General features: G+C 33.6%; 1 protein-coding gene across 7 annotated transcripts in view; it reads right to left on the bottom strand.

Moving 5' to 3' along the window:
- Nucleotides 1–26088, bottom strand: part of LOC123015974 (cAMP-specific 3',5'-cyclic phosphodiesterase) — a 107298-nt gene that overhangs the window by 32118 nt on the left and 49092 nt on the right. Inside the window, exons 1-2 of one of the 7 annotated variants that reach the window (XM_044416106.1) lie at nucleotides 23593–23733; nucleotides 13313–13475 (exon numbers count right to left, since the gene is read on the bottom strand). The exons of 3 other annotated variants lie outside the window; for them this stretch is intronic. In XM_044416106.1, coding sequence (XP_044272041.1) covers nucleotides 13313–13431 — 119 coding nt within the window. In that variant the 5' untranslated portion in view covers nucleotides 13432–13475; nucleotides 23593–23733. Of the gene's footprint in view, nucleotides 1–7938; nucleotides 8142–11398; nucleotides 11631–13312; nucleotides 13476–23592; nucleotides 23734–26088 lie in introns of those variants that run through there. 3 more of the 7 variants (XM_044416107.1, XM_044416101.1, XM_044416103.1) reach the window with 3 other exon arrangements.

Consider the following 26088-nt stretch of genomic DNA (forward strand, 5'->3'; position numbering starts at 1 on the left):
ATGGCCCTTTTATCTGTACAAGTTTTCTATTAATAAAAAGAATAAATTAGAAAAAAACATGTTGACGTCACTACCGATGATTCTACCAAATCACATGGAATTTACGAGTAACAACAGCTACCAAGTTCAAATTATATATTTTAAATTATAAGATTTGGTAGCCAAACAATTTGGTCTACGCATTGTAATACTATTCGAGATATGTCACATTAAATGTCGTGACAAGATGAAATAATCGTTCGTTACAAATTGTTGGAATCTGTACATTTAGCTACCTAATAATAAATACAAACTAAATTTAGACACAGCTTTCCGCGACTTCTGTAGTTTTATTTTAAATTCATAATGAGGTTTAACAAAATGCTTTATTAAGCTCTGGGGGTTTACTAATTTGTGTCACTTTGAACACAGTTAAAACCACGATAAAACTGTTAAAAGTGAACTTACCGCCTTCAAAATGACATTTCACGACCGCAACAGTGGTCTGATTTGATGATAATATATTCAAAACGCCATTTTTCCAATTTGGATGTTGAAAATTTCAAAAGAGTAAAAATAAAATTGCTATTGTAGGGCCCCAGACACCATTATCCGTCCGATCCAAATCTGCCGATCCCAATCACAGAAAAACGTAAAAATTTTGTATCATTTTTTTAGTTTTTTTTTACCACAGAATTTCAATACCTCAGAGTCACCGACTATTAGCAGTGTAAACTTTGGAACAAAGTACACAAAAGATGCAAACTTTGTTTATATGGCATTTTTTACAAAATGTTCAACGTCAAAATAGAGGCTCTATATCTCAGAAACTATAAACATTTGAATAAGACAAGTTAAGTTATTCTAACTTCTTTAGATATACTCGTATAGTATCACCTCTTAAAATTTGTGCACATAGTTTAGTCTAAAGTAGTAAACTACACCACATAAGTAAATATACAACGTCACATTCAATATAATAGTTATTTATTCTACGAGTTTGAGTGCAATATTTCATCGAGAAGACTTTTAAACCACAAGTGTAACGAGTGGTTTATCATCCACGAGGTGGAATAAAGCGTCCGATTTACACTGAAACGAATTGAATACAACATTTTATTTTTCGAATTAGACTCAACAAAGCTTAGACATGCTTTAAATCTGTTAAAAATAATCTGACGTTTCGTATTGAAAAAAACAGTTGTCAAAACTTTCGTACACGGGAGAAAAACCGTAAAACAGTGTCGAAGAAAGTTAGTAGTTGTTTCACACGCAACACCTAGATAATTGAGATATTGGAATGATATTGTTCCGCTGAAGTCTTATCATTTTTTAAAAAAGCTATACAAAATCCTATGCTTCTGCAAAAATAATCAAATTCAACTTTCGATAATAATGTATAAGAGTATTAGTACGATGGAACTCGTCAAAAATCGTTTGTATTTATTTATTTATATTTTTACTTATTATTACTTATTATTTAAATTAATGGTTGCTGAAGATTATAAAAATTCTCAAAAGTAAAAATTTTATTTAATTAAAGTTCATTTTAAGTTATTTACGAAACTCGTTTGTAAACCAAGACTCGTACTTTAAAGATAGTCTTATGAAAGTTGTGTTTTATAGTAATACACGTATTTTACTTAATTTTATGTAATAAAGAAAAATTCCATTTTTGAACTCATCAACCATATTTCATTTTGAAATCCCACTTTACCATTAAATTTAAAACTTTATAAATAAAAATAAAGCTTCAAGCTTATATTAAAGATAATTTGAAGCTGAAACTCTAAACACAAAATTATTTAATCGAAAAGAAACTGTTTTTCCTGCGACATAACTCTAAAACAATAGTCTAATGTCTAAGTACCATTTTGGTACAACCCTGAAAACCTGTGGTAAATTAAGTTAGAATCACTGATGCCAACGAGCATCTCTTGTTCTATAGAATTAGTTAGTTCAATAAGTGCAGTTCCTAAATTGCGTTATTAACTTTTTGAAGTTAGAGAGACAATAAAAGTTAGATATCAATGTCAATGTCGCCCGACAGCCAGGGATGACCAAAATTCACTATAAAGCCGCCCATGTTTTTGCATCTTCAGACACTTTTAACACAATTTTATTATTTTCTCTTGTAAACGGAACCTCTTTTAAGGACAGATTTTTGCTTATAGCATTTTTTATTGGCGATTAATAATTTTATATAAATTTTAAGTAATTCTTAAAAGGCATGTTACAATCACATTTAAGGGCTAGGATTGTTTTAACATTGCTATATTAATACTCGTATTTACCTACTAATAGACGCATTTTAAATTTCATTAGAATCCGTAAACAAATAACAGAGATATTAGATCCGAAAATCTTAGATGGGACACTCTGTTATTAGTATATTGGTTCTGATTTTCTTTCATATACGTGCAAATGTCATTAATAAATAAGTGAGGTCATTTCAACATTCCTTTCTAATCATTTTATATTATTTCAAAGATAACTGCTCGATTTCGTTCCGCAATATCCATTAGACACTTTAGTAATGAAAAAACGTCAAACGCGTGATTGCCGAGCAAATCTCTTCTGACAATTCCGTGCACGTACGATTTTAGTGCAAAATACACCGAGAATATGTCGGGCTTACGCGATTTGAATAAAATTTTCATAACAGCCGCCGGAATCACTTCTTTAGAAATTTTTAACACCTTCCGAGTATACTCATCGATATTTCATCAACTGAAAGAATAATCTCCTCCGAGTTCGTTCGATAATAATTACCCACAATGGACGTATTATTTCGTTCTATTGTGTTCGTCCTCGGAGAAAAAAATTTAAGAACCTTGCAACTTTGCTCCACGATATCTTTAATATAATGAGAACGTGAATAAGGAAGGGATTTGCTCGTCTCCTGGAAATATTTTTTCTTGATTTTCCTTCGAAATGTTTGTCGCCCCTCAACCTGGATTCCACGCCTGCGATAATAATTAATGTCGAGACATGTACGTAGGATTAGTTGCGAAATCGAATTTTTCGCCTCGGCACTAAAAGGACATCAACCCTTTAACTCGGGAAGGACATTTTTCCCGAAAGATTTCGACAAACAGTAGAACGTCGTAAGTTTATTAATCCGGACAGATCATTAATGAACGATGCATATTCTCCGTATATGGCGCTAAACTCCAGAACGATGCAGGTAATCATTAACTTTGATTAAGCGTCGCCATGGTTACTAACCGCGGAAATCTCTTGACCCTGCAGCTGTACATAAAGTGTTTAGATTCAGGCAGGTTTAACAATGTCTCTCGACTTGTCGTCATTAAAGCTTCGAATTCCCAATTATTGATGCCTAGTTTTTACAGATCGAATTTCGGGCGCAATTAAACTTAATTCTGAAGGGTTTGCACTCGATTAACTGAAATCAAAGAGGAGCGGACATTTTGCTTTAATTAAAAAATTAAATGACGCCCCGTTGCCTTCTATTGTTAAATGATCATCAAGAAATTAACATTATATTATCAGGGGATTTTGCTGAATTTAGTCAATTTAGTTTAATTAAACGTGTTTGAAGTTTCATTAATTTCAATACTAATGTTGAGTTTAGTTACAAAAATATTTGCTAATTAAAATTGACTGTGCATCGCATTTATATATTGAAACTAATTAAAAAATGTTAAATTAAATTTCAATTAAAGAATGTTAAATAAATGCACAACATTTTTTTTCAAATCAACTTCATTTCCTAATTGGTTCTGTGTAACATCATAATCATGATTTTCTTTAAGAGCGGAAGTAGAATCGCCTTCTTATGAAAAATTAAAAGCCGCTAGGGGAAAAGATTGAATTATACTATAATCAAAAATTATCTTAACCTAATTTACATAGTTATACAGGAAGCTAACGACCTCTACAACCTCGAACCTCGAAAATATTTCCTGAACTTTTTTGTGATTTTTAAAAAATGGTCGTATCTAGATTTTTAATAAACCATTTTGAAGCATCAAGTTTCTAATTTTGAGATATTTTGAAAAAAATTATGTGTTACGGTTATCACGCAATCCTAAGAAATAGCGCAAGAAAAAAAATTCTTTATTTGTTTTTGGTCCACGGACTTGGGACAACTTTTTTTTAGTTAAATCAATTCATAGGCCGGAGAGCCTGATCATTTAGCTTTAACATGCTTTTTTCATATTCATGTCAATTTGTTGCTGACTTTTAAGTAATGAAGAAAGATACTTTTGTCTTTGATCGTTGATATCTCAGCAAACAATGACCACACCGAGAATATAAGAATAGTTTCAGAAACTGGAATAAATGTCCTACAATATCCTTTAATGAATTTTTGAAGAAAAAATTCACCCTCAACAATGATTTAAAGAAAAAAGCAAAAATACCTTTTTTCGTTGTTTTAGTAAGTCTACCACATATTCACAAATACTGATGGAAAGCTTAATATTTTCAGGTATTTTTACAGCTTAATGTACCCTAGTTCTGTAAATTTTTAAATCGATCTATCAAACCATTTTCTCGGACCGATTGATCAAAGTTTTTACAAAAGAATTCAAGGAATAATTATACATACAAGGCGAGTGAGTCATTTATAATAAAGATCCTAACGACAGTGTCATCAATCCCATTTTTTTTCCTTTAAACTCAAAATACAGGGTGCGTCAGAACTCGCGCCCCAGAGAAAAATGGCATGTAAGGTAAGATACCAGGAACATGGAAAAAATGTTTAAAAAATTCTATTTATAAAAATTTCGAAGTTATGAGAGTTTAAATTTTGCACTTGCAAATTGCAATTTTCCAAGTTTTTTTGCTACAGGCTATTAGAAGAGGAAACAAGGAAGTTTTATACCAAATTGTAACTCTGTTTAATGTTATTTGTGGGTTTTATTGACAAAATTTTTGTACCTTTACTAAATAATTATAACAAAACATATATAAGATCATCACTAAATAGACATAAAAATGTCAAATGTCAAAAAAATGAATGTTACAGTTTTTTGACACAGAATTTTTTGAACATTTTATGTTCCTGGTATCTTATCTTACTTGAAATTAAAATTAACCGTTAACGCATAGGACAATGTATTTTGGGTTGCGTTTGAAAATCGGTTAGGGTCTTTATTATACGTGACTCAGCCTGAATTGTTTCTGAACATTGTCTTCATCTTCATTAAATGAAAAAAGAAGATTTTTTTCAGCTTTTTTTACAATTTTGCATTAGTTTTTTTTTACAAAATATATGTTTGAAAAAAAAATTGTTTTTAAAAATTGTTTTTTTTTTCAATTGGAATAAGTTGTGTTTTTCTACTTTTTGAAAAATATTGAAACAATAAACCAGAAGTGTACTGTGCTAAACCAGTAGTGAAGTGGACTTGTTTGATTAAGTATTCTAGTTTAATAGTATTAAAATATTAATTGTTGAAAATATGTTATATCATTTATCTAAAGAAGTTTAATAAATGGTTGGTTTCTCTCGTTTTTAATGAAGGGATGGAATAAATGCGTCGAGTTAGTAAAATGCGACAGTAAAACGGAAATAATAAACTTTTTCTGAATCAGTTGCTTTATTATAGGTATTTTAAATATGAACGTTAAAACAACTTCGAACAAGTATTTTCCTGGAAAAATATATAAAATATGCAGGAAAATCCTCACAAACTTTGTAGAGAAAATTTCGTAATTTTTCCCGACTGTTGCAAAACTCTAATAATCAAATCCGTCATTTTCAGACGACATGAAATCAATAAACAATCGCATTTGAGGTCTGAAGTTCGAGCGACAAAAAGTTTAAATTTTGTGGACAAAGTCAAGGATTCGTTATATCCTTAACGGTCCCGTTACACTATTAGAGAAAAATAATATCCTTTTTGGAAACCTACAAAGCATATTATCCCAGCTTCGTCCTCGATTCCTGGGAGAATGCAACCTTTCAAAGTGAAATATTCAAAACATCCATCATTTAAATATTTCAAAATAAACTCCAGTGTGCAAGAATGACGAGAAAATATGGAAAACGAGGAAGGGAAAAAATTCTTCAGCGAGGAAACTCACTAACTCGATTCTTTGGACGACAAAGACGACCATTAAAACCCTAAATCAATTAAAAACCATCTTGTTGAAACCTCTTTTATAAACATACAAGGTGTTCTAAACTGCGTTTCAGTTTAATCGCAGGGTTTGTTTTAAAATATTATTAGGTACGAACCAACTTTTTTTAATTAAAATTAAAATTTCATGTAGAAGCTCTTTTCTTTTTCTTTCAATAATGAATAAGGTAAAAAGGCAAATCACAATTATTTTGTCTTATCTACTCACAAAACAAAATTATACCTAAAATTCACGTCATTTCCTCCAATTTTTTTTCGATCAAAATAAACAGACATGTCCTGATTAGAATCATAGGGTTGCAAGATTGGCAATTAAGAAGCCGGACGACGCGGTAAATATTTGACGTCAACATGCTGAGGTGATTTAAACCAGTGAAAAAATATTCATGTCGGAAGTCGATTTTTCCCCTCTAACCTTGCTTCGTATCAATATTTCCAATATTAGTTTGTTAACTGGCTTATTGTGGCTCGAAATAGGTGAATCCCTTGTGTACTTTCGCTTAAAAATCGGAAAAATTTGAATGAAATCGATTTCACATCAAGCGCTCGCGACGATTTAATATGAATTGTTTCCTAGTTCTGTAGACGTTGTTTCTGCAATCATTTTTAAATAAAAGGACTGGATTTGTGCCAACAGAGACACAATCGCGATAAACATCAGCATAATGGCCACTTCTAAATTTGCAAAACTGGCACGGGTCGCCGTTTTACATATAGAATTGTGGTCATTATGAACTGCAACGACAGTTATTCCGAAATGGGAGACGGCAAGGAAAGCATAATGAGGTTTATGAGAGTAAAATCCGACAAAATCGAGATATATTTTATATTTTTTACAAACAAAAAATTCTTGTCGATAAACATATTGTTAGTCGTTGTGTGGCAATTCCAAAGGGAAAAAATTCCGGTAAGCGTAAACATTATGTAAATCGATAAATCGTTAAATAAAAATGTAAACTATATATGTGTTGGTTGCTTTCTTAATTACCACCCTTGACCGTACACCAATCGAAATCAAAACCAAGTTAATTACAATTGAATTTCAAAAGTTGAGAGTATCTCATGTTTATTCAAAGGACGTCTACACGAATAAGCTTGATCTTATTAACAATGACACGAAGATTAAGCTCTGTCAATATTTGGCTTGAAAGTAGGATAAATTCTGCTTTTAAATTTTTGATTTTACAGTGACATCACTTCCAGATACTAAAAACATTGTACCTCAGCTTTCTACAAAGACAAAGGATGGCAGAGGCAGCATAATCGCTCCAAAACAAAACTAATTTAGTTGAAACGAAATTGGTTGTGTGCGTGTGCGTATTTTATTCAAGAAAATATTCAATTGTAAGTTGCAAAATGGAGCATCGTTTATTCTTGAGGTTCTTTTAAACTTATCATTGGATTGTCGAGTCACCACAGAAGACCAACTAAATGATTTAAAATGTATGATAATTTATTTGGTTTGAAAGTAATTTTTCCAACAATAGCGTAGTTGTTCTAGCAAGAAATGTAAACATTACGTTGGCATACCTGTTAATTTACGAGTATGTCTCATTTATGATTCATGAAGTTTGTTCTTTGAAGGAAATATAAAGGAAAGCCACAACCAAGTTTTTTTATGTGAAAAATTCTAAGAGGATTTCAAGTGTAAAAATGTGTAATTTCTGTTAAAAGAGATTGCTTAATGGCTGCTTTCGCAAGAACAAGTATAAACCAACTTAGAGTATGTTATTATCGTTTACATTTACAACGGCTTTGTAATTCCATAAAAGCACTTTTTTATAAACAAATAAATTAAGACCGCGCCTCAAGCTCAACCAGCAGCCAGCATCAACAAAAACAGGAGCACCACCTTCTTGTCCACCATAACCACCTGTCTTTTTTTCCACCTGAAAATAATCCGCCGGCTCGTCCTTGGTGCTTATATAAAGGACGTTGAAACAAACCACACGCACACAGAGCACACTTTGACCACGTTATTCGAGTTCACTAGTTTCACAGGCGGCGCGGATCGTCCTTTTCAAAGGCCAGTAGATATCCCGCGTTCGGCGCGTTCTATGAATGCACTGGGTTTTCGAATCCGGGAGCTCTCACACCGGAACGCGACGATCACACTCGATGCTGCGCGACACACTGAATACAAAATTTTCACGCGGTCCTTCAGGTGGACATCGTCCGGAAAATGAACATTTTTGCCTAACAGGTTCTCATTACTTTTTTTCTCGTAGTATTTGTTATTTTTAGCGTGGATCATGCGTGTACCCCGCCAACGGCTTCGACTGGTGTACGTTTAGGGTTTAGAAATTATTTTAAATACTTACGAAAATCTGAAGTTCCGATTCAAATCAAGTTCACGAAGTTTGATGTGTCGCGGCATCACACATTACTAACGCGAGCTTAGTTTACGCGAAACTACTAAATTTTTGGCTACGGTGATAAGACAAGCAAATTATTTATTGTTAAGGCAAGGTTCCTGGCTGTCTAACTGTTGGTGTGCTATAATTTTCGCCGACCTTGGTGGAAAAGTTCTATAAATTTCAACGCAATGGATCAAACCATAATATTTTTTTCCGTAGGTACTAGTGTGTAGATTAAAACGACATTAACACAAATTTCCACATATTGCACCACTGCTAATTAAAATATAAATGGAAAATAAATATTATGTCCGCTAATATATACGTAACAAAACAATTAATGTAATTATAGTGGCAATAAACCATTTAATGTATAGGGACTCTTTTGAGTCCCTAAAATGAGTTTTTTCGAACAAAAAAAGTTGTTTGTAACACTCATCTGCTATTCCAAACTCGGTTCGTCCGCAAAAACTGTGTTTTAGATACTTGTAACAAAAATAACTATTAACTCTACTATAAGAATACAAAAATTAACATTGTCTGATTAATTAAAATGTTAATACCCAAACCCATGAGTAAAATAAATATAATTTACAACAACAATAAAATTAATCCCGCATTAGATTAGATTATCCAATTGATGGATTAAATTACTTTACTGGGTAAATTAAAATCCAACATTCTTGATAATTAATCAATAGTGGCCTTTCATCTTAATTCTATGGAAATTTAGTTTCGAAAATGAAATAAGCTGACTTTCAAACAAACTTCATTAGCTTGTATCTCGAACTGAAACAAAGTGGTATCCTAATTACAATCACTGCGTACGTTAAATATTATTACCTTAACTAATTACACTTGAAAATGAGATGATGAACACAGCAGGCAGCTACGCAAGCTCTAATAAAATGTCGATTGTCGCAGGTATATCCAGTCAAAAATAAAAAAATTAAACTGTAATTAATTAATTATGTATCTTGTCTAGAATTTCATGTAGTGAAATATGCCAGTCCTTGTGTGAATTCATTCATAAAAAGGTTAAAATCTAAGTCGGAGTGGAATTTCAAGCCTAGTTACTTAATGAGTCACAAAAGCTAACAAAGAAGAAAGCTTACAAACAACAATCGACCTGACTACATTCATGTTTATTAAGATGGTCCCTGAAGGCAAAGACCCTTATAACATTACGTGAATTCGACAGAAAAAACGAATGAGAAATAAATATAAGTTAATCTACTTAAGAATTGACTAAATAAAGATCAGTCCCCTCCTCACTTGAATTAAATTTAATTAAACGCTGTTTTTCACAACAGTCTCCCTTCGAGGGGTATTAATTAGAAAAGAAACAAAGGAAAAAATAGCTCTTTTTGGAATCAAAGTTGTTTCAATCGTTATATTGTTTAGCCGGGTAGTCTAATAACGAGTTTGCGTCTCTGGAAGTTTCAGGATTTCAGTCGGATTCTCTGGAGTAATTTATTGTGAATTTATCTCATAGAAAATGGAGTTGGAAGTCCGGTGATATACTAGAAAGTTCGACAAAAATTCAAAGTCGTCCCAAGACGTTTTGCAAAGAAGCAACTAGTACATTTTATGACGACGTATAAATAGCTACGCTTCGCGTAGTAGTGCAGGAGTGTATGCAGGTATGACGTCAGTCATTGATTCCCTCGAGCAAAAAGTTTTTAATTTACTTTATTAAAACACAATCTAATAGTATTATTAATTCACAGACGCATTCATATGAAGTTGTTATAGAACGCAGCGAATGGAAATTGCGGCAACATCAACTAATTAGAAGAGGATTTCGCCGCGATATAAATAGGTGGGCAAATTCGGATTTATTAAACTAATCAGAATTTCAGACGTGCTAGCTTCGACAATGAAAACGATTTTGAGGAGATGCCTGACCAAAAAATTAAAATCAAATCAGGATAAAACTGAAGATGCTAATCAAACATAGGTTGTGAACCAGTGTGTTTATATTTCCACTCCTTTAACCACAATAAACATCACACATCCCTTAAACACACTACAAACAGATAAATAAACACAGTAATAAAGCTTCTCTATGGGTAGCAATAATTGGTAAACAAATTTAGATACCACTATTTGAGATATTTAATTAATCGGGAATTTTAGTAACAACTCGCTCAAAATATCTACAACACGCATTTGTTCGCTCATGCATACATCTTTAACACAGAGCGCTGCGGATTGAATTCAAATTCACTAAAAAAATTAACGCCCGCTGAACGTAAGAAAAAATAGAAATCGAGGAAAAAAGAGAAACGTTCAAAATTTGCATTTCCCGCATCGGGGCGATAGAAGATAAATTTAGCTACAGTGAATTTAGCCATGCGCGCCACAAAACGATCAAAGCTCCAAGTTCTGAAATAAAAGTTTCAGGAATTTACAGCAAAGTTTGACTACTCGCCGTCAGAGCGCGCTCAAATTTTCAGTAACATTACAGAACCGCTTATACAAAGTCTGGCACAAACTCAAACAATTTTGAAATAACACCCACTATTGAAATTAATAACTTTACGTAACTTACCAGCCTAGGACAAGTCAAAATTTGGACTTACCTGTAAAAGAAAGAAAAAATAATTAATTTCTGGTACAACAAAAACGCCGCAGTAAATAAACAGTGTTGGAAGCCCACAACAACTAATTTAGTATTCTTTATATTGATTTAGTGAAAAAGGGCGCAACACCCCTAGTTTGCTTTTCCAATTACCCTGTTAATTGCCCCTAAAACAATATTTATACACCGAGAGGCTCCCTTTCGATTTGCTTTTTTTAATGTTATTTCAGCGGCTGACAAGCAACCAACGCGTTTACACATAAAAAATTGTGTTTTCACATTAAACCGTTACGGAATAAGAGCCCATATGAATAATTTATGTTTTTCCCAAATTCCGGAGACAATTATATCGCACCGCAGAGAAAAATTACCCTCTCCGGAGTTCAGGTCCGACCACCACTGTCCACCCCCGTCGCCGTCGCAAGACCCTCTGTTCGAATGCGGCGAAATCGTCATTGTGCTTTTTCCGATATTGATGAGCCGACATTGTGTGTCGCTAACTAATCGTTTACACTGTTTTGGCAAATCGCGAATGTTGACACATTTTCGTACTGGCGTCTTCGCGACGGTACCGCGTAAAAAACTTCCCAAAAGAAAACGTTTTCAACAACATTTGTCATAAACTGAATGTCCGAACGCGACTCCTGTTCGAAATAGAAAAATAAACGGTGTCAAGCTGTGAGAGCGGCAAAAAAAACGAAAAACGATGCAAAACCGCACATCTCGATTTGTGTCAGTGTGAGAATAGTTGACAAAGTGCCATCATTGGCTGTTGGCAACAGAGAATATCTTTACGCCACAGAAACATGAGAAATAGACTGGTCACAATTATTAAACAGTCATCACCCACAAGCATCAAAAACTGTCTAGGTTCAATTTAGGTTTAAGATAGGCCTTCAAACACAAATTTCTGACAAAATTAGTCAAGGAAATTCTATTCTCCTTAGTATAACCGGCGTTGGATAATAAAGTGAAATTTGTAGACAGATTGTATAGTGCGTTGTGTGATTCACACAAAGTTTTTGAATTTATTTTTTGAGTGCCACGAAATGACATCATTAACGTAAGAAATATTAAATATTCATATCGAGCAATGGTGCTTTAAAAGCTACACCGAAATGTTTCCGGAAGACTCGAGAGCTTTTAAAAGAGTAGTGTGGATCGGAAAAGCTTCGCGAATATAAAATGGAACTTTTTCTTATAATTCGATTTATTACGTTAATGGAATATCGAATAGCAAGTGGATGATACTGCTAATGAAGAAATCCTAAGCTAAGGCATCGTGCAAAACTCGCTCGGGATGTTTACGACTGTTTTGCTATGAGATATTAGAGGCTTATTATCAGACATAATCCACCACAAACGGCTTTTTAACTGCTTTTTAAAAATGGCATGTTGCCAACAAACACCCAGGGAAAGGAAACTCAAAAAATGACAAAAAAAAACAACAATGCAGTTTACGCAACAGGCTCTAAAAACGAAATTTGTTATCTACCGGACTCATTCCGGTATATAATTTTTATCACTACTGTCCATTCAATAATAAACCCCGAGTGTTATCAGAGATAATTTGAATTCTTCTATTTTTTTGTTAGTGACCCGTTTCATATATCGCAAGCGAAATCCTCCAGACCAGTGATGTTACGTAACTCCGGAGAGCTCCGGGAGATCGATTCGGACTCGGGATCGGGTTGCAGCTGCACAACCCGGATTTTCGGCAGTGTCATGCTCATGCTGACTCACCCTGCTGCGATAATTTCTTTTTTCAACGATCGATACCCGCAATTAATACGTTCCTAGACGACAAAGAACATCAAATCTCGTCGTTATACCTACGCAACGTAAAAATATGTCGTCCGCTCAGGGATAAATTGTTATTGTTGGTCGGAAGTGCTGAATAGAGCTTGATAAATGACAGCTTTCAACCGACGTTCATTTTTCAGCAAGTAGACCATAGTTTGTTATGTTGGTGAAAAAGTTGCTGATGAATTTATTCGCTTGACAAAGCAGGAAGACAAGAAAATTTTGATTCGAGTTATAGTTGCGGCGGTGATGTTGTCTAACCAGCTGAAAAAAGTGTATCAGGAAGTTTTCAGTTTCTACCTTTGACGTCGGATTTCACGATATATGTGATAAATGCGCATTGAAGCTGAAAGTTCTCTATCTGTGGCGAAATAGGAGTGCTTGTCGACGATAAGCACGATTTATTCCTTTGAGTAGTACCCTAACAAACGCCGTATACACACAACTGTGAAAGTCCACCCTCTTCGACACACCATACTCACCCACAGATCCAGCTGTGCCTTCGACGAGGGGCCGACGGAGACGGGGGTACCAAAAGTTGGCTACCACCTTCCGGCGGCCCCAGCCGCAATTCGGGGACGCGAAGTTCCCCGCTCATCATGTCACACGTACGCCGCTGGCCGAGCACATAGCGGCGCGGCCCTCCTACAAATCATCTCTCATAAACACAATGAAAAATAAAAAGTAAACGTTTCGTCTCAACACTTTGTCATCTGCAAGTAATAAATTTTTCGATTTTGTCGTACCGTGTTTGGAAAAAAGCTCGCCTAAAAGCTGTGACGGCAGCATTAAACTAGTTATTCGACGCTATTTTGTTGGGGCTGATTCGATTAGTGAGAAAGAGAGGGCGGTTTTTGTTGGGTGAGTTTGATAGCTACCTAATTGTGGTCGGTGTGATAAAAACACGATACGCTCTGGAACGAAACTGAAATTCCGGTGGTGGCTAACAAACGATTTTCGGCCTTTACGCCCCTCCCATAACCTGAGAGGAGGAGAAATTTCAATAAATATTACCTCCACTGAATTTTTTTATTTAATGAGATGTGAACTTATGATTTATAACATTTGATATTTTTTTGAAATGGGTTCGACCTTCGCGCTTCTGGTATATTTATAAATTTTCTCCACATTTCAGATTTATTAAAAATTCGATGCGTGGTTTCGACTTTACTAAAAGATCATTGGTTGGTCGGTGTTTTTGACAGAAATCCGACTTCACCACACATTTTTCATAACTCTCGCGAGTCGTCTTTCATTATTTTAATATTTGAAAAATTCGTTGACGTTAAATCCGCGTTTAACTCCTAAGATTACAACTTTGGAAACGTTTTCTGATATAAATGCCAGAAAATATCAACGTTCAATTTATTTTCGCAATATGCAAATTTTTCCCTCTTCAACGTCGTAATTTTTAAAAAGAGAACGATTCGATACAGCACGTTAATCATAACAGTTTGTCGCTGTCATCCACGGAAATAAGACACCTAACAAACTTCAATTCACTGTAGAATAGAAATGTTTATTTAATTCAATACGATTCAAGCTAGCTCGAACATGTCATATTCGATTCCATTTACTAAATCCGAAAGTAGCTCATTTCAGCTTTTCACAGCTTACTGCTTTGGTAATTAAGATTTGTTTTGACAGTAAGGAATGTACTCATAAAATAATCCGAGAAAATGCGCAATTATGTATATAACTTATATCACAGCAGCGAAATGTTGGTTGTATAATTCAAGCGAGCTACGATTAGTAAATAACAATTGAGGATAATATTTTTTCTACGACTATTATAAAATAACAATCTTCTTGGTTGATTTTTTAATTACCGAATACTCACATTCGAGAATTATCTCACACAGTGTCAGAATGATCACACTGATCTCGACAGTAATAAATTATTGAATAAGTTTGTTTGAATGGCAGATTTTAAACTTATTACGGAATATACTGTAATATTATAGTTAAAACTATCAAGTTGCTATTAACAACAAATGATGCAAAAACAACGAAAAGTCTGGAATGCGGTAACACTCATCGACTGGTTGAAAAGTTTTACAACATACGCATCACACTTTAAACTTCTTTGTTAATTTTATGGTCAATTGTCATTTACCATTTTTAGCGCAAGCAAATTATTTTTGGACTTTATCCAAATCATATAAAAATCTGACAAATCTTGGACAACCTACTCGTATATACCATTAAAACCGTTTTGAATCTTGGCCAAATAATAGATGGAAATTAAGCAAATCGTTTATTTTTATCAAGAATAACATTAAATAAATATTGATCTTAGCATCTAGTACATCGTTTGAAATTCATCGAGCAGATTCCTTATTTCTTTGAAATACAAAATCAACATTGTATAACAGTCTCAATATTCGAAAAGAAAATCCAGAATAAACACTCTGTTAATTAAAAATGTAAAATAAAATTATAATTAATTTAACAATTCGACTTCGGCTTTATATTCAGTCATTAAAGTTTAAAAACATTTCAATGCAATTACCATCGACGGTAATGGAAAGGAAATCGGCCTTTCGGCGACCTTTTAACCTCAGACCTTACGAGAATCCAACAACTTGATGACGATCAAAAAATTCTCCCTGACCTCGAAATACGTTCGCTATTGGATGACCCGGACCGAACATCCAAACTCTTCCATTACCCGGATTCGACTCCGGCGGGCGGGCGGCGCTTCGATCCGCCAAAAACCTACACCAATTCTTGATGCATGCTACTTTTACATAACCGTAGCAAATCCCGAATTACACCCAAACGACTTATGACGAAAACTTAAAATAACAAACAACACACGATGTTAGCCAGGAAACAATGAATGAATTCCTGCGACAACATCGACCAGCTGTGTGCTCATTATTGTCCATATGTCAACACGAATTATGTGCTGCGTTGGGCCTTTGCCGACGAAAACAACAAGCATTTCCGGATTATTATACTTTGCCAAATCAAATAACGTTGCATCCTTTTATCAGTTCCAGAACGTCACGTCACGACGAGACTAATTCAAATCGGAAAATTTCAAACACGTATTCGTTCCCTGGACGGAAGGCATGACCGGAATACTATGTGAATATAACTATATACAGGGTGATGAGTATCACCGCTGTCTCGAAATCTCAAAAAAAAAAAAATGCAAGGCGGTTCCGAGTAATTTTTTTACTAAATCTCAACCAATTTCATGTATCAATTCGTGGCTATTACAATATAGGGTTCGCTGCAATAAAATTGCTGGTTTATATTATAGACGGGACTGTAAATCGGATTGCCGTCACAGCTGACGGAACGTTATCATACGGTTGATTTCACGTCCAAAAAATACCAATTTCCGAACTGTACCACTTTTGATAAATAAATTAAATTCGGATCGGTTTTGTCAGATCTGAACCAGATCGATAACGTAAATAATGCAATTATATTATGCACGGCTAATGTGATGTCAGTGAAACTACAAAAGTGCCGTCTGTATTTCTATGTATAATACATTCATTTTTGTTTTAGACCAGAGGAGGCTATGGAAATTTGGCAACTTGTATTATGGTAGAGCTTATTCCATATCTGGTGGCGAACTGACAGTGACAGAAAAGACACTTGGAATGTGCCCACTTGATTAAGATAATGAAATACATAGGCATGCATTTTTTCTCTATAATTTTCTTAGCTGTCATTTTGCAAGAGTTTGCAATCTGGTGATCGTAAATGAAGACCAATATTTAAGTAGGGAAAATCATGTTTAGATGTAAATCGTTAATGAACTTATCATAACCGACGATAGCAGCAACGAAAACGAATTTTGCTTTAATAATTTTGAGGACGAGGATTGCTGAAAATATCATAGTTAAAAATTATTTTCATGGGGTAACAAATTAATAATTTGTTCATCATTCTTCATCGTATGTATGAGTACCTACTTATTATAATTTTTTAAGGAATAACAGTAGTTTTGAATTAGGTATTATTTAATATGACGCCTATAAACAATATTTTTTTAATAGTATGTTTAGTCATTTTTGACAACGTCAGTTCGCCACCAGATTTGGAACAAGCTCTAAGACTGTGGCTGAATTATGACAATAAAATAGCCTACTAGTTCAAGATATAAACAAGTTCTATGAAACCTCTTAAAACATCCTGAAATTAAATGTTATGGGTATTTATACAAATCGTATTTAAAGATTTCCTGTCAGAATTTACTGTAGATAGAGTAGTTCCATGCCAAAACGATCACTTTCAAATCTTCATTGTTTCCGATTTTCGTAAATTTGAGGTATGTTATAGAACTCGCAAAAATAGGTGACACGTACGAGTATACTATTTACCTAAGGGTGGGTGGAGGTGCGTCACTTACCATGTCATTTTTCCCCCTAGGAACCACCAAAACGGTTTTGAGTAATTCTCAATAAGTTTTTCAGTTCCAGATATTGCCGACTACAACTTCTAAAATTGACACACTGTATATACAGGGTGTTCGGTCCAAGTCGCCCCGGTCGATAACACCTACACTTAATTGTTTTTTTCAAAAACTAAATTTTCGAATAATACTACTCATTCCTCGTTTTTTTGGTAAATGCATCAAAATTTTTTGGCACATCCGGTGTGGCCGGAAATGCTACCAAATTTAGTTTTTCAAATGGAACACCTATGTTTTTTTTCCTCGAAACAAAAATAATTGACACGAAAGATACGGTAAACCACTATTTATTACATTTTACTTTACATAATGCACTCAGAAAACAATTTAAAATTTTAAATTTCATTGCAAATTTTGCAACGTAGGCGGGATTTTACTTGTCAAGGTATTCATGCAAAAAGCAATATGCTTGGATACCGTTTAATTGTTAGTTTGACAAAGCCTAATCTGTCAATAAATCTTATTGAGATCTTTAATAATGGATGATATTAATTACGACGAATTGGTAGATCAGCTTGAAGTGTTTTTTAAGTGCAACAAAAAGGGAGCGGAAGCTGAAAGACAGTATAGAGAAAAATACTCAAATAGAATTCACCCAAATCGTTGAAAATTTAGTGGAATTGAAAAACAACTGAGACGAATAGGTTCGCTTCTTAAAACTAAAAAACCTGTCGTTCTTTGTGAAGAACAAGAAAATAGAAATCTAAATGTTCTGTTATCAGTCGAAGAAAATCCAAGAGTTTCCATAAGAGAACTCGCTCATAAATTGACAAATTAAATTTGTCAAACCAACAATTAAACTGTAGCCAAGCATTTTTTTATTCACACCTTTCCTTTAAAATTAAAAATCAGGCTACGCGACCAATTTCCTTATAAAATTCTAAGGTTTAAGATGTTTTTTGATTGCATTGTGTTACTCAAAATGTAATAAATAGTGGTTTACAGTATTTTTCATGTCAATTATTATTGTTTGGGGGAAAAAAACATAGCTGTTCCATTTGAAAAACTAAATTTGGTAGCATTTCCGGTTACACCGGATGTGCTAAAAAATTTAATACATTTATTAAGAAAGCGAAGAATGAATATTATTTACTTAAATATTTACTTTTTGAAAAAAAGAAGTAAGTTTAGGTGTTATCAGCCGGGGCGACTTGGACCGAACAGCCTGTATATCCTTAGGATCGCCCGAATTAAAGTAGCGATTTCATGAAAATATAAAATTACCAATTCATTACCATCATCAATAAATTGTTCTAACTACTTACTTTGTATTCACTTTTTTTTAAATACCAATATGGATTCAAAAAATATCGATTCTTTAGATGCATTTTTCGGTAGTTTATGAAAAATGCATGTAGATCATAAAACCACTCCACTAGAGTTCTTTAAATGGGCAGTTTCAAAGAAACTGCTTCACAAAATATAAGGAAGTGTGCAATAATTACAATAATTAATTAAATTAATAAATTATTAAAAAATAAATTAATAATTAATTAAATAAACTGCTACACAAAATATAAGGAAGTGTGCAATAATTACAATAATTAATTAAATTAATAAATTATTAAAAAATAAATTAATAATTAATTAAAAGTGAGATAAAGGCAGATATCTCTTTACTTTTTTGTTTTTGCTGGATTCCACAATGCTTAGAAGAATAAAATTTGTTTGTTGTAAACATAATGCGACTTCCTTAACTTTTCTGGAGCAGCATATTTCAAATATTACGTTTTACTATAGGTACAAAGTAAACAAAAAGGATAGATCCAAGCATTTTTTAAATCATTTGCAAGACATTAATAGTTAATAAAAACTAAAATGCTATAAAAATATGATCGTATTTTAAAAATTTGGGATTACTCTGTAAAAATTATACCGACATATCTCAGTTATCAAATTTTGCCTTCCGTATACACACATCTAAAATTCTTCGCTTGCTTGATAGAAGGAATTTTTGATCTCGCTGACGTAACTTTGAAAATAATACATGGCGTTACGTAAGTAAACACGGAATTAACATTTTAGTGTAGAAAATTATGTCGAAAAACTGCCAACAGGTGTAATTTGGGATTTTAAAAATACTTTTATGATGCAGGTTTAGTTGAAAGATTGTACACAAACATAGGAGGCGGCCTAATTTCAGAAAAAAAAAACGACTTCTCAAAAGAATTGAGTCACGGAGGAAAAGTATAAAATGATTTTCAAAATTTTTCAAAAATTCTATCGGCACCTGTTCCTCATCCATTATTTAAACCCGTAACAACCCAAGTAGGCAAAATAAGCGTGTGCTCCGAGCGTCTCGAGCCCAGGTATAGCACAAAGTAATTAACTTTGCTCTCGTGAACAATGGGATTCTGTAGTAATCCCGTTGAATAACGTGATCCAATAAAGCGGGCGATTCTTGTGTGTGTAGCGCGTAGCTACATTATAAAATACATTCGTGTGCGTTTTGCTTCAGACCACAATGTGACACAAGTTTTGCTGACAAAGCTTTACTTCCGTTATTGTTTTAATTAAATTCTTTTTCTTTCGCTGTTAAACGCACGCACGTTTCTTGCATGGATGAGAGCGCAAAACACCCCGTTTAAACTGACATTACTTTAAGGAGAAAGGTCAGGGTCTTGATAATGGTACGATCAATCGCGCGATGTTTGAATGCCACCAGGTGTTCCGATTCGGATCAATTTCTGGGGTAAACATTGCATTTGGCAAACGTTACATCCACCTAATTCCTGAGGGGGTGAGTTAACATCCCTAGGTCACGACGGTTTGATTTATCATATTAGAGGGTGTCGAGGCAACATCACCAGTTGAATATAGACCTCATGCCAAATTTTTCGAATAAAAAACCGAAGTTAATGATATATATTTTCGGTTGTGTAAACTCATTTACCCACGCAAATCAATTACAGCTTACAATAGCATCGATAGGCTAAATTTTAATTATCGCACTCAACGCTGTTTCTTCACTCGAATTATACTCCAAACTTTGCACCAAACTTTCAGTAATTTCTCTCTTTTGTTACGATCCTTCGAAAAATGGACAAATTTCCGAACTCAAATATTAGTCCTGCATTTGATGCCCGCTTTGTTTACAGAGTAAATTTGTCTTTCCTAATGTACGCAATTATCCACAATTTTCGATTTTTACAACACCCTGCCATAAAATGTCCGACATAAATTCAGATTTATGCACATTCATCGTTATAATTAATTGCGACAAATGCGCTTTATTTGTTTGTGTTACTCCAGATTCTTTTTTCTGCTAAAAGCACCATTATTTTTGTCGAATACTTTTATAATTTTATACCAGGGTATGTCAAGAGCATACAAGTCAATAATTAGTGGCATAGTAATACTCCAATACTCGTAATGCATTAGTAAGTATGCCTTTTTGTAAATTGAACATAGAAAAATGTTCAGAGTTAAAAAAATGTGGTATAAAAAAGTTGTGTGATTTGACAGCATGGCCTTCAGAATTATGATGTTTTCTCATTATATTTTGATTTATATCGGCAATATTTATTTTATTTTTTATAAATGGCTTTTGAAGCAACTGTTTTATTAAGGACGTTTATTTTTTGTGCCAAGCAGGTGGCGCAGCATTTTAGAAAATTCGTAATAAAGGCAAAATTATAGTTGCCAGAAGATGTCAAACAAATTATGCTTGGCACAGAACAATTTTGAGTTTCGTTATTTTACAGATTTCAAGAATAGTGTGATTTTGTTGCTTCTCTAATTTGCCTAAAAAACTGTAACGAGCAAATCCGCAAACCGCAAAGTCCTATCTCAACGAATTTTAGAGCAACGAAAGCGGAAATCAATCCCGAACCAAATGTTCCGTCGAAAAAATATTATAGCACACTGGATTCCTTTACTTTTTGTAACTGTTCCCTATCCAATTAATGAGAATAATGCAAATTGTCCGGAACCACAGTCCTTGGAATCTTAAAAAATCTCTAATTGGCCAATTAACATTTTTAAATTATCCACTGACGTCAGTTGAGAGAGTCGTTTAGCCACATCCCTCATCAACGCCAGAAAGAAAAAGAAAAAAAGGTGGTACGTCCAATTACCTTCCCCTTAAAACTATATGGAAGTGACATTTTGTGGCCCGAACGAGACAACCATTGACGTAACAAGCAATTAACTCTATTTATTTCTCGAGTGTGTAAAAAAATGTAATAAATCGAAACGAACGATATTTTCTCCAGCACGCCATCACACTATCGACTGTTAAATTTGCACAAACAGAGAAAAAACTCGACGATTAATCACGTGCTCGCTTATAAACACGCCAAATCGTTCCCGATCTTATCGAAGGAAAATCCTGACCTGTTTACCGCGAATATCTAGGCCACCCCCATCTCCTCCACACTAATCTTCTTCGAGGAAAGGATATTGAAGGATTACGTCGCACCCCAGGGACTATGTAAAATTACAAAACATGGAGCTATCCAATTATACATGACGAAAATCTATCGATCAACGACGACGCAATACATCCCCCGAGACGATCCTTTCTTATATTATTAATGATGTTCTCGCGAATTACCGAGTCGGGATTATAAACGTTTATTAAAAATTCACTCCCATCAAAACAACATCGTCACTCTGAAGGCTTCAGCTTAACCTCCTTGAGCACGAAAGAACTCTGCCGAAAGTTGGCGGATTATAACCCAAGATTTTAGATGTGGTACGCCACTGCTTTCATTCAGCATCCGTACATACATGGAACAAATTCGATTTTGACGACCTTGACCACTGACGTAATATTCTAAAAAATTCACTACATAAACTATTTTTTACGCCCATATTTCGCCACGAATTAAATTAATTATTGCAAATAACCTGTATGAAGTAAAGGTCGGTACAGATTTTAATTCTTGCTTGTCGGTTTGAAAGCATCGTGTTTTAATTAATTAACTCAATGTACTCGCACTTAATTAAATACATAGTTTGAAATGCACACTCATTTCATACAATTCATGTATAATGTGCGACTTTTTAATTGTTTTTCTGAAATTGTATCAAACAACAATCGCCAATTTGTGTATCGGCGCTAAACCGATAATTACAATTAGCATTGTACTGTTAATAATTTACATAAACACGATCATTAAACCTACGATTCAGTGAAATTAATCTAAATTATTCAATACCCCGGACACTTTGCTCCTTTTATCATCAATTTTTTATGTCAATTTTTTCCTCTGACGTTCATCGTTTTTTATCTTGTTAGATTTATTATTTTATTAAACACGGAACTTATCTTACCTTTAAATTAAATATATCAGAAACGTTGATCGTAGTTAATAGTAATTCTCCTTGGTTTATCGAGTATCCATCGCTATTTTCGCTTCGTCATTACAATACAGATATACGCAGGTTATATACGTATTTTCAAAGCTTTGTGCTACAATTTAAAATAGAACTTCGTCGTAATAAATATGGAAACTAGATTCAAGTCGGGCCGCACGCAATTTGCAAACAAATCTCAAAAAAAAAATTGAGATGGATCATCAAAGAAAATTCTGTCGATAAAAAAGCAAAAATTTTTTTTCAATTTTTCAGTACCTACCCAATCCCGGTTCATTTAAAATGACCGTTTTACACAGTTTCATGTACCTAAATAAGATAAGTCGCTGATCTACTTTAGATTAAACATCGATCAGAAAATCCAAGGTTTTTCCGGCCCGCTCCTAGATAATTGTCGTTTATTGACCCAACTTGAACAAGTTAATCCCTTTGAAACATTCCGTATTCCTGATCTGTATTGCTTTACAGAAGAACTGCTGTTTTATTATCATATCATGTATAATAAATAGGTTTGTTAATAAAACTCGGATTACGAAATTTCTCAAGGACGATCAGATTAGATCGCATAGTATGCATACTAGTATAACGAGCGATTCGAAACGACGTGTAAACGCACTCATCTCAAATAACATCGAAAATATTTTATCTAAATCGTCCTTGATGGGTTTAGAAATTTTAATTTTAATTGCGAGATGGATCCTGATCTCAGCTAAAAAAACCAAACAAAACAATTAAACCGGTTGTATCCATTAGACCACAATTAAGCCAAATTAGATTATCTATTTAGACAAATAAAGCATGTCTCTCATACTCAATCTAATTAAATTTCGTCTTTGAGGATAACATCTTTTACAAGAGAAAATTTCAAAAAAGAAACCTTGAGACTAAAATCTTTACTGCCTCAAGGGCCAGAGCAAAATCCATTAAACTTGTAAAATTTTCTTTAAAAAACACACAAGACAAAGTATCAAGCCGAAACGCCAATTTTTCCCAAGCATCATTTTTTACTTTTTACTCGCCGGTCAATAATCCAATGCGGACGTCATCGAAGGGCCAAAAAAATTCTCCTTAGGAATCCCAACAGCCACAAACACACGTGTTATTTTGTGAACATTGGCATATTCGCACACGGTTCAAAGCAACCCGACCGCACTGTACTGAATCAACACAATGTGTCATTCCAGCAGTCCCGCGAAAACCGGCGAACACTTCCGCCAAACTCCGATCAGACGGCGCTTCGTACAAGAAAAACACAAAAACCAACACCAAAACTCCATAAAAAAATCACTGCCATCGAGTAGGTTTTTAATTAAAAAGGTAAACACGATTAACGCCGATTTTCCGACGCCTCTCAATCTATCTACGAGTATTATACTGCGTGATTGGATTACCGAAAGACTTCATTAATTTATTAACGTGCTTAATTATTTACCAGATTTGGTATCTACATCAGCGCGAGATTCGAACCATGACCCAATGCGGCTAACTTCCGTTGAGGCGTTGAAATTTCCATAAGACATTTGAAAAAGTGGCCAAGTTTTAATGTAACTTTATGGAAATAACGTCGGCTTTAATTTGCATAAGATAAATACGGGCTTCTTTCCACGAGATGCATTAAGAAAATAACGAATAAGATGCTTAAGACTTTTGTCGTAAAATATTCAACAGGAACCCGTAATTGAACAACGTTGATGAGAAAGAAAGTAGAAAAGCAAACTTGATCGCACACGCGTCGATTTCAGACTGCAAAGCAACTCGACGGGCGTCCCGAACAGCGATTTTGACAGGATATGGTGTAGGGTGAAGGTGGCAACAAAGGACATATTTCAGAAGTCTTTCACAATCAAAATCGCGTGAAATAGAAAATGTTTAATATCTAATAAAACCCACGGATTTATAAAAAAATCCTTTTGCTTTCTCAGAGGATGGGATGTCAAAAGATGTGATAAAACATCAAATTATTATTGATCTGTTTACTTTGATTTATTTATGGCTTTAGCCAAAGAAGAAAACAAATTCTCCTTTTAGACATGGAATTTGTTGGAAATGGAACTTTATTGTTTGTTTCAAACTTTAAAAAAACTGACAGTTGGTGTTGAATAATATAGGGTGAGGTGAGGGAAAGTGTTTAGTAACATTTTCATTTCATGTTTTAATGAAAATTTAATCCATATATTAACAATAGCGGCCAAGCAAGTCTTATTATTATTCTTTGTGTCGAGTTACTTCGGGATTAGAAGTTTCAACAGATAATACTTTTAACGATTTTACATAATAATTATGAAGACGAAGGTACATAAAAAGACTCCTGATACCGGTTTATAAAATTAAATTCATAAACTTATTGTATTGTACCTTAAAAAATAATTCTCCTAAAGTAGACACAGGTGATGCACAATGGCAAGATTGTAACTGCGCTTCTTCAGATAAAATAGACTACAATTTTGGTTTCTGTGTAAAAGGAGAATTTTTATGACAAATGGCAAATGGACCATATTGAATAAAATTTTAAAAAATTACAAACCTTTTAAGAAAACACAACATAAAATAGAAGAAATGTGTTGCTGGCTCAAATTTTATGGCTACTAGGAGTATTTATACAATAGGAAAACCACATTATTATTTCGTGTTTTCAAAAGGCGAGATCATGTAAACTCAATCCAATAAAACAAAGTTGTGCAATAGTTCTATTTAACATAGTTTACAATTCGCGAATAACTGTTAACAGCTTACAAAAAATTCAATAATAACGAAATCCAAACTCTTTTACTTGATTTCTCGTACAAAAATAATATTTAAAAATCTATTTCAGAATTCATAATAGTATAGGTATTAAAAAATAAGTTTCAGATCAGCCTTGAAGCACGAACTCAAGTTTAAAAAAACGAGTGGCGTAGCTACGAGTTATTTTTAAAGAATCAGTGCTTTAAGGTTTTCTGATACGAGTTTTTATTCTTTTTTTTATGATTTGCCCTCTTTGTGTTTAAATAACAATTTTTACTTTAATCGATTTAGGGATTGTTGAGACGTTTGGTAATGTCTTAAGTTTAAAAGTCAAAATTTGATCTATTTGACTATAACGTCGCGTTTAATACGTCTATTAGAGAACCAAAATTGAGGAAAATTACAAAAAATAACTATTTAAACATTTTAACCAACAATCAAAATTTGTAACTAAAATCTCGTCACAAATGATCCCAAAATTCGACGAATTTGAGTGTAAATCGGACGCTTTATTTCACGAAATCACGAAAATACGAGATACAAATACGAGATTTTATTCTTCGAATTAGACTCAACAAAGCCTAAAATTGTTTTAAATCTGTGTCGAAGAATAAAGGATTTTTTTCTATTTTATTTTCTCTTATGGACTGCTTATATCTACAAAAATGCAAAACTTAAGCTAAATCATTAATAAATTCTAGGTAATTGTTACTTAAAAACTTTTTATTACTTCATTGTTTATTCAGGACAAAATAATGTCAGAAATATACCAACAAGTCA

The sequence above is a fragment of the Tribolium madens genome, unplaced genomic scaffold (genome assembly GCF_015345945.1).
Source record: "Tribolium madens isolate multiple individuals breed KSU strain unplaced genomic scaffold, Tmad_KSU_1.1 Scaffold_19;HRSCAF=116;Tcas5.2_LG9, whole genome shotgun sequence".
NCBI lineage: Eukaryota > Metazoa > Arthropoda > Insecta > Coleoptera > Tenebrionidae > Tribolium > Tribolium madens.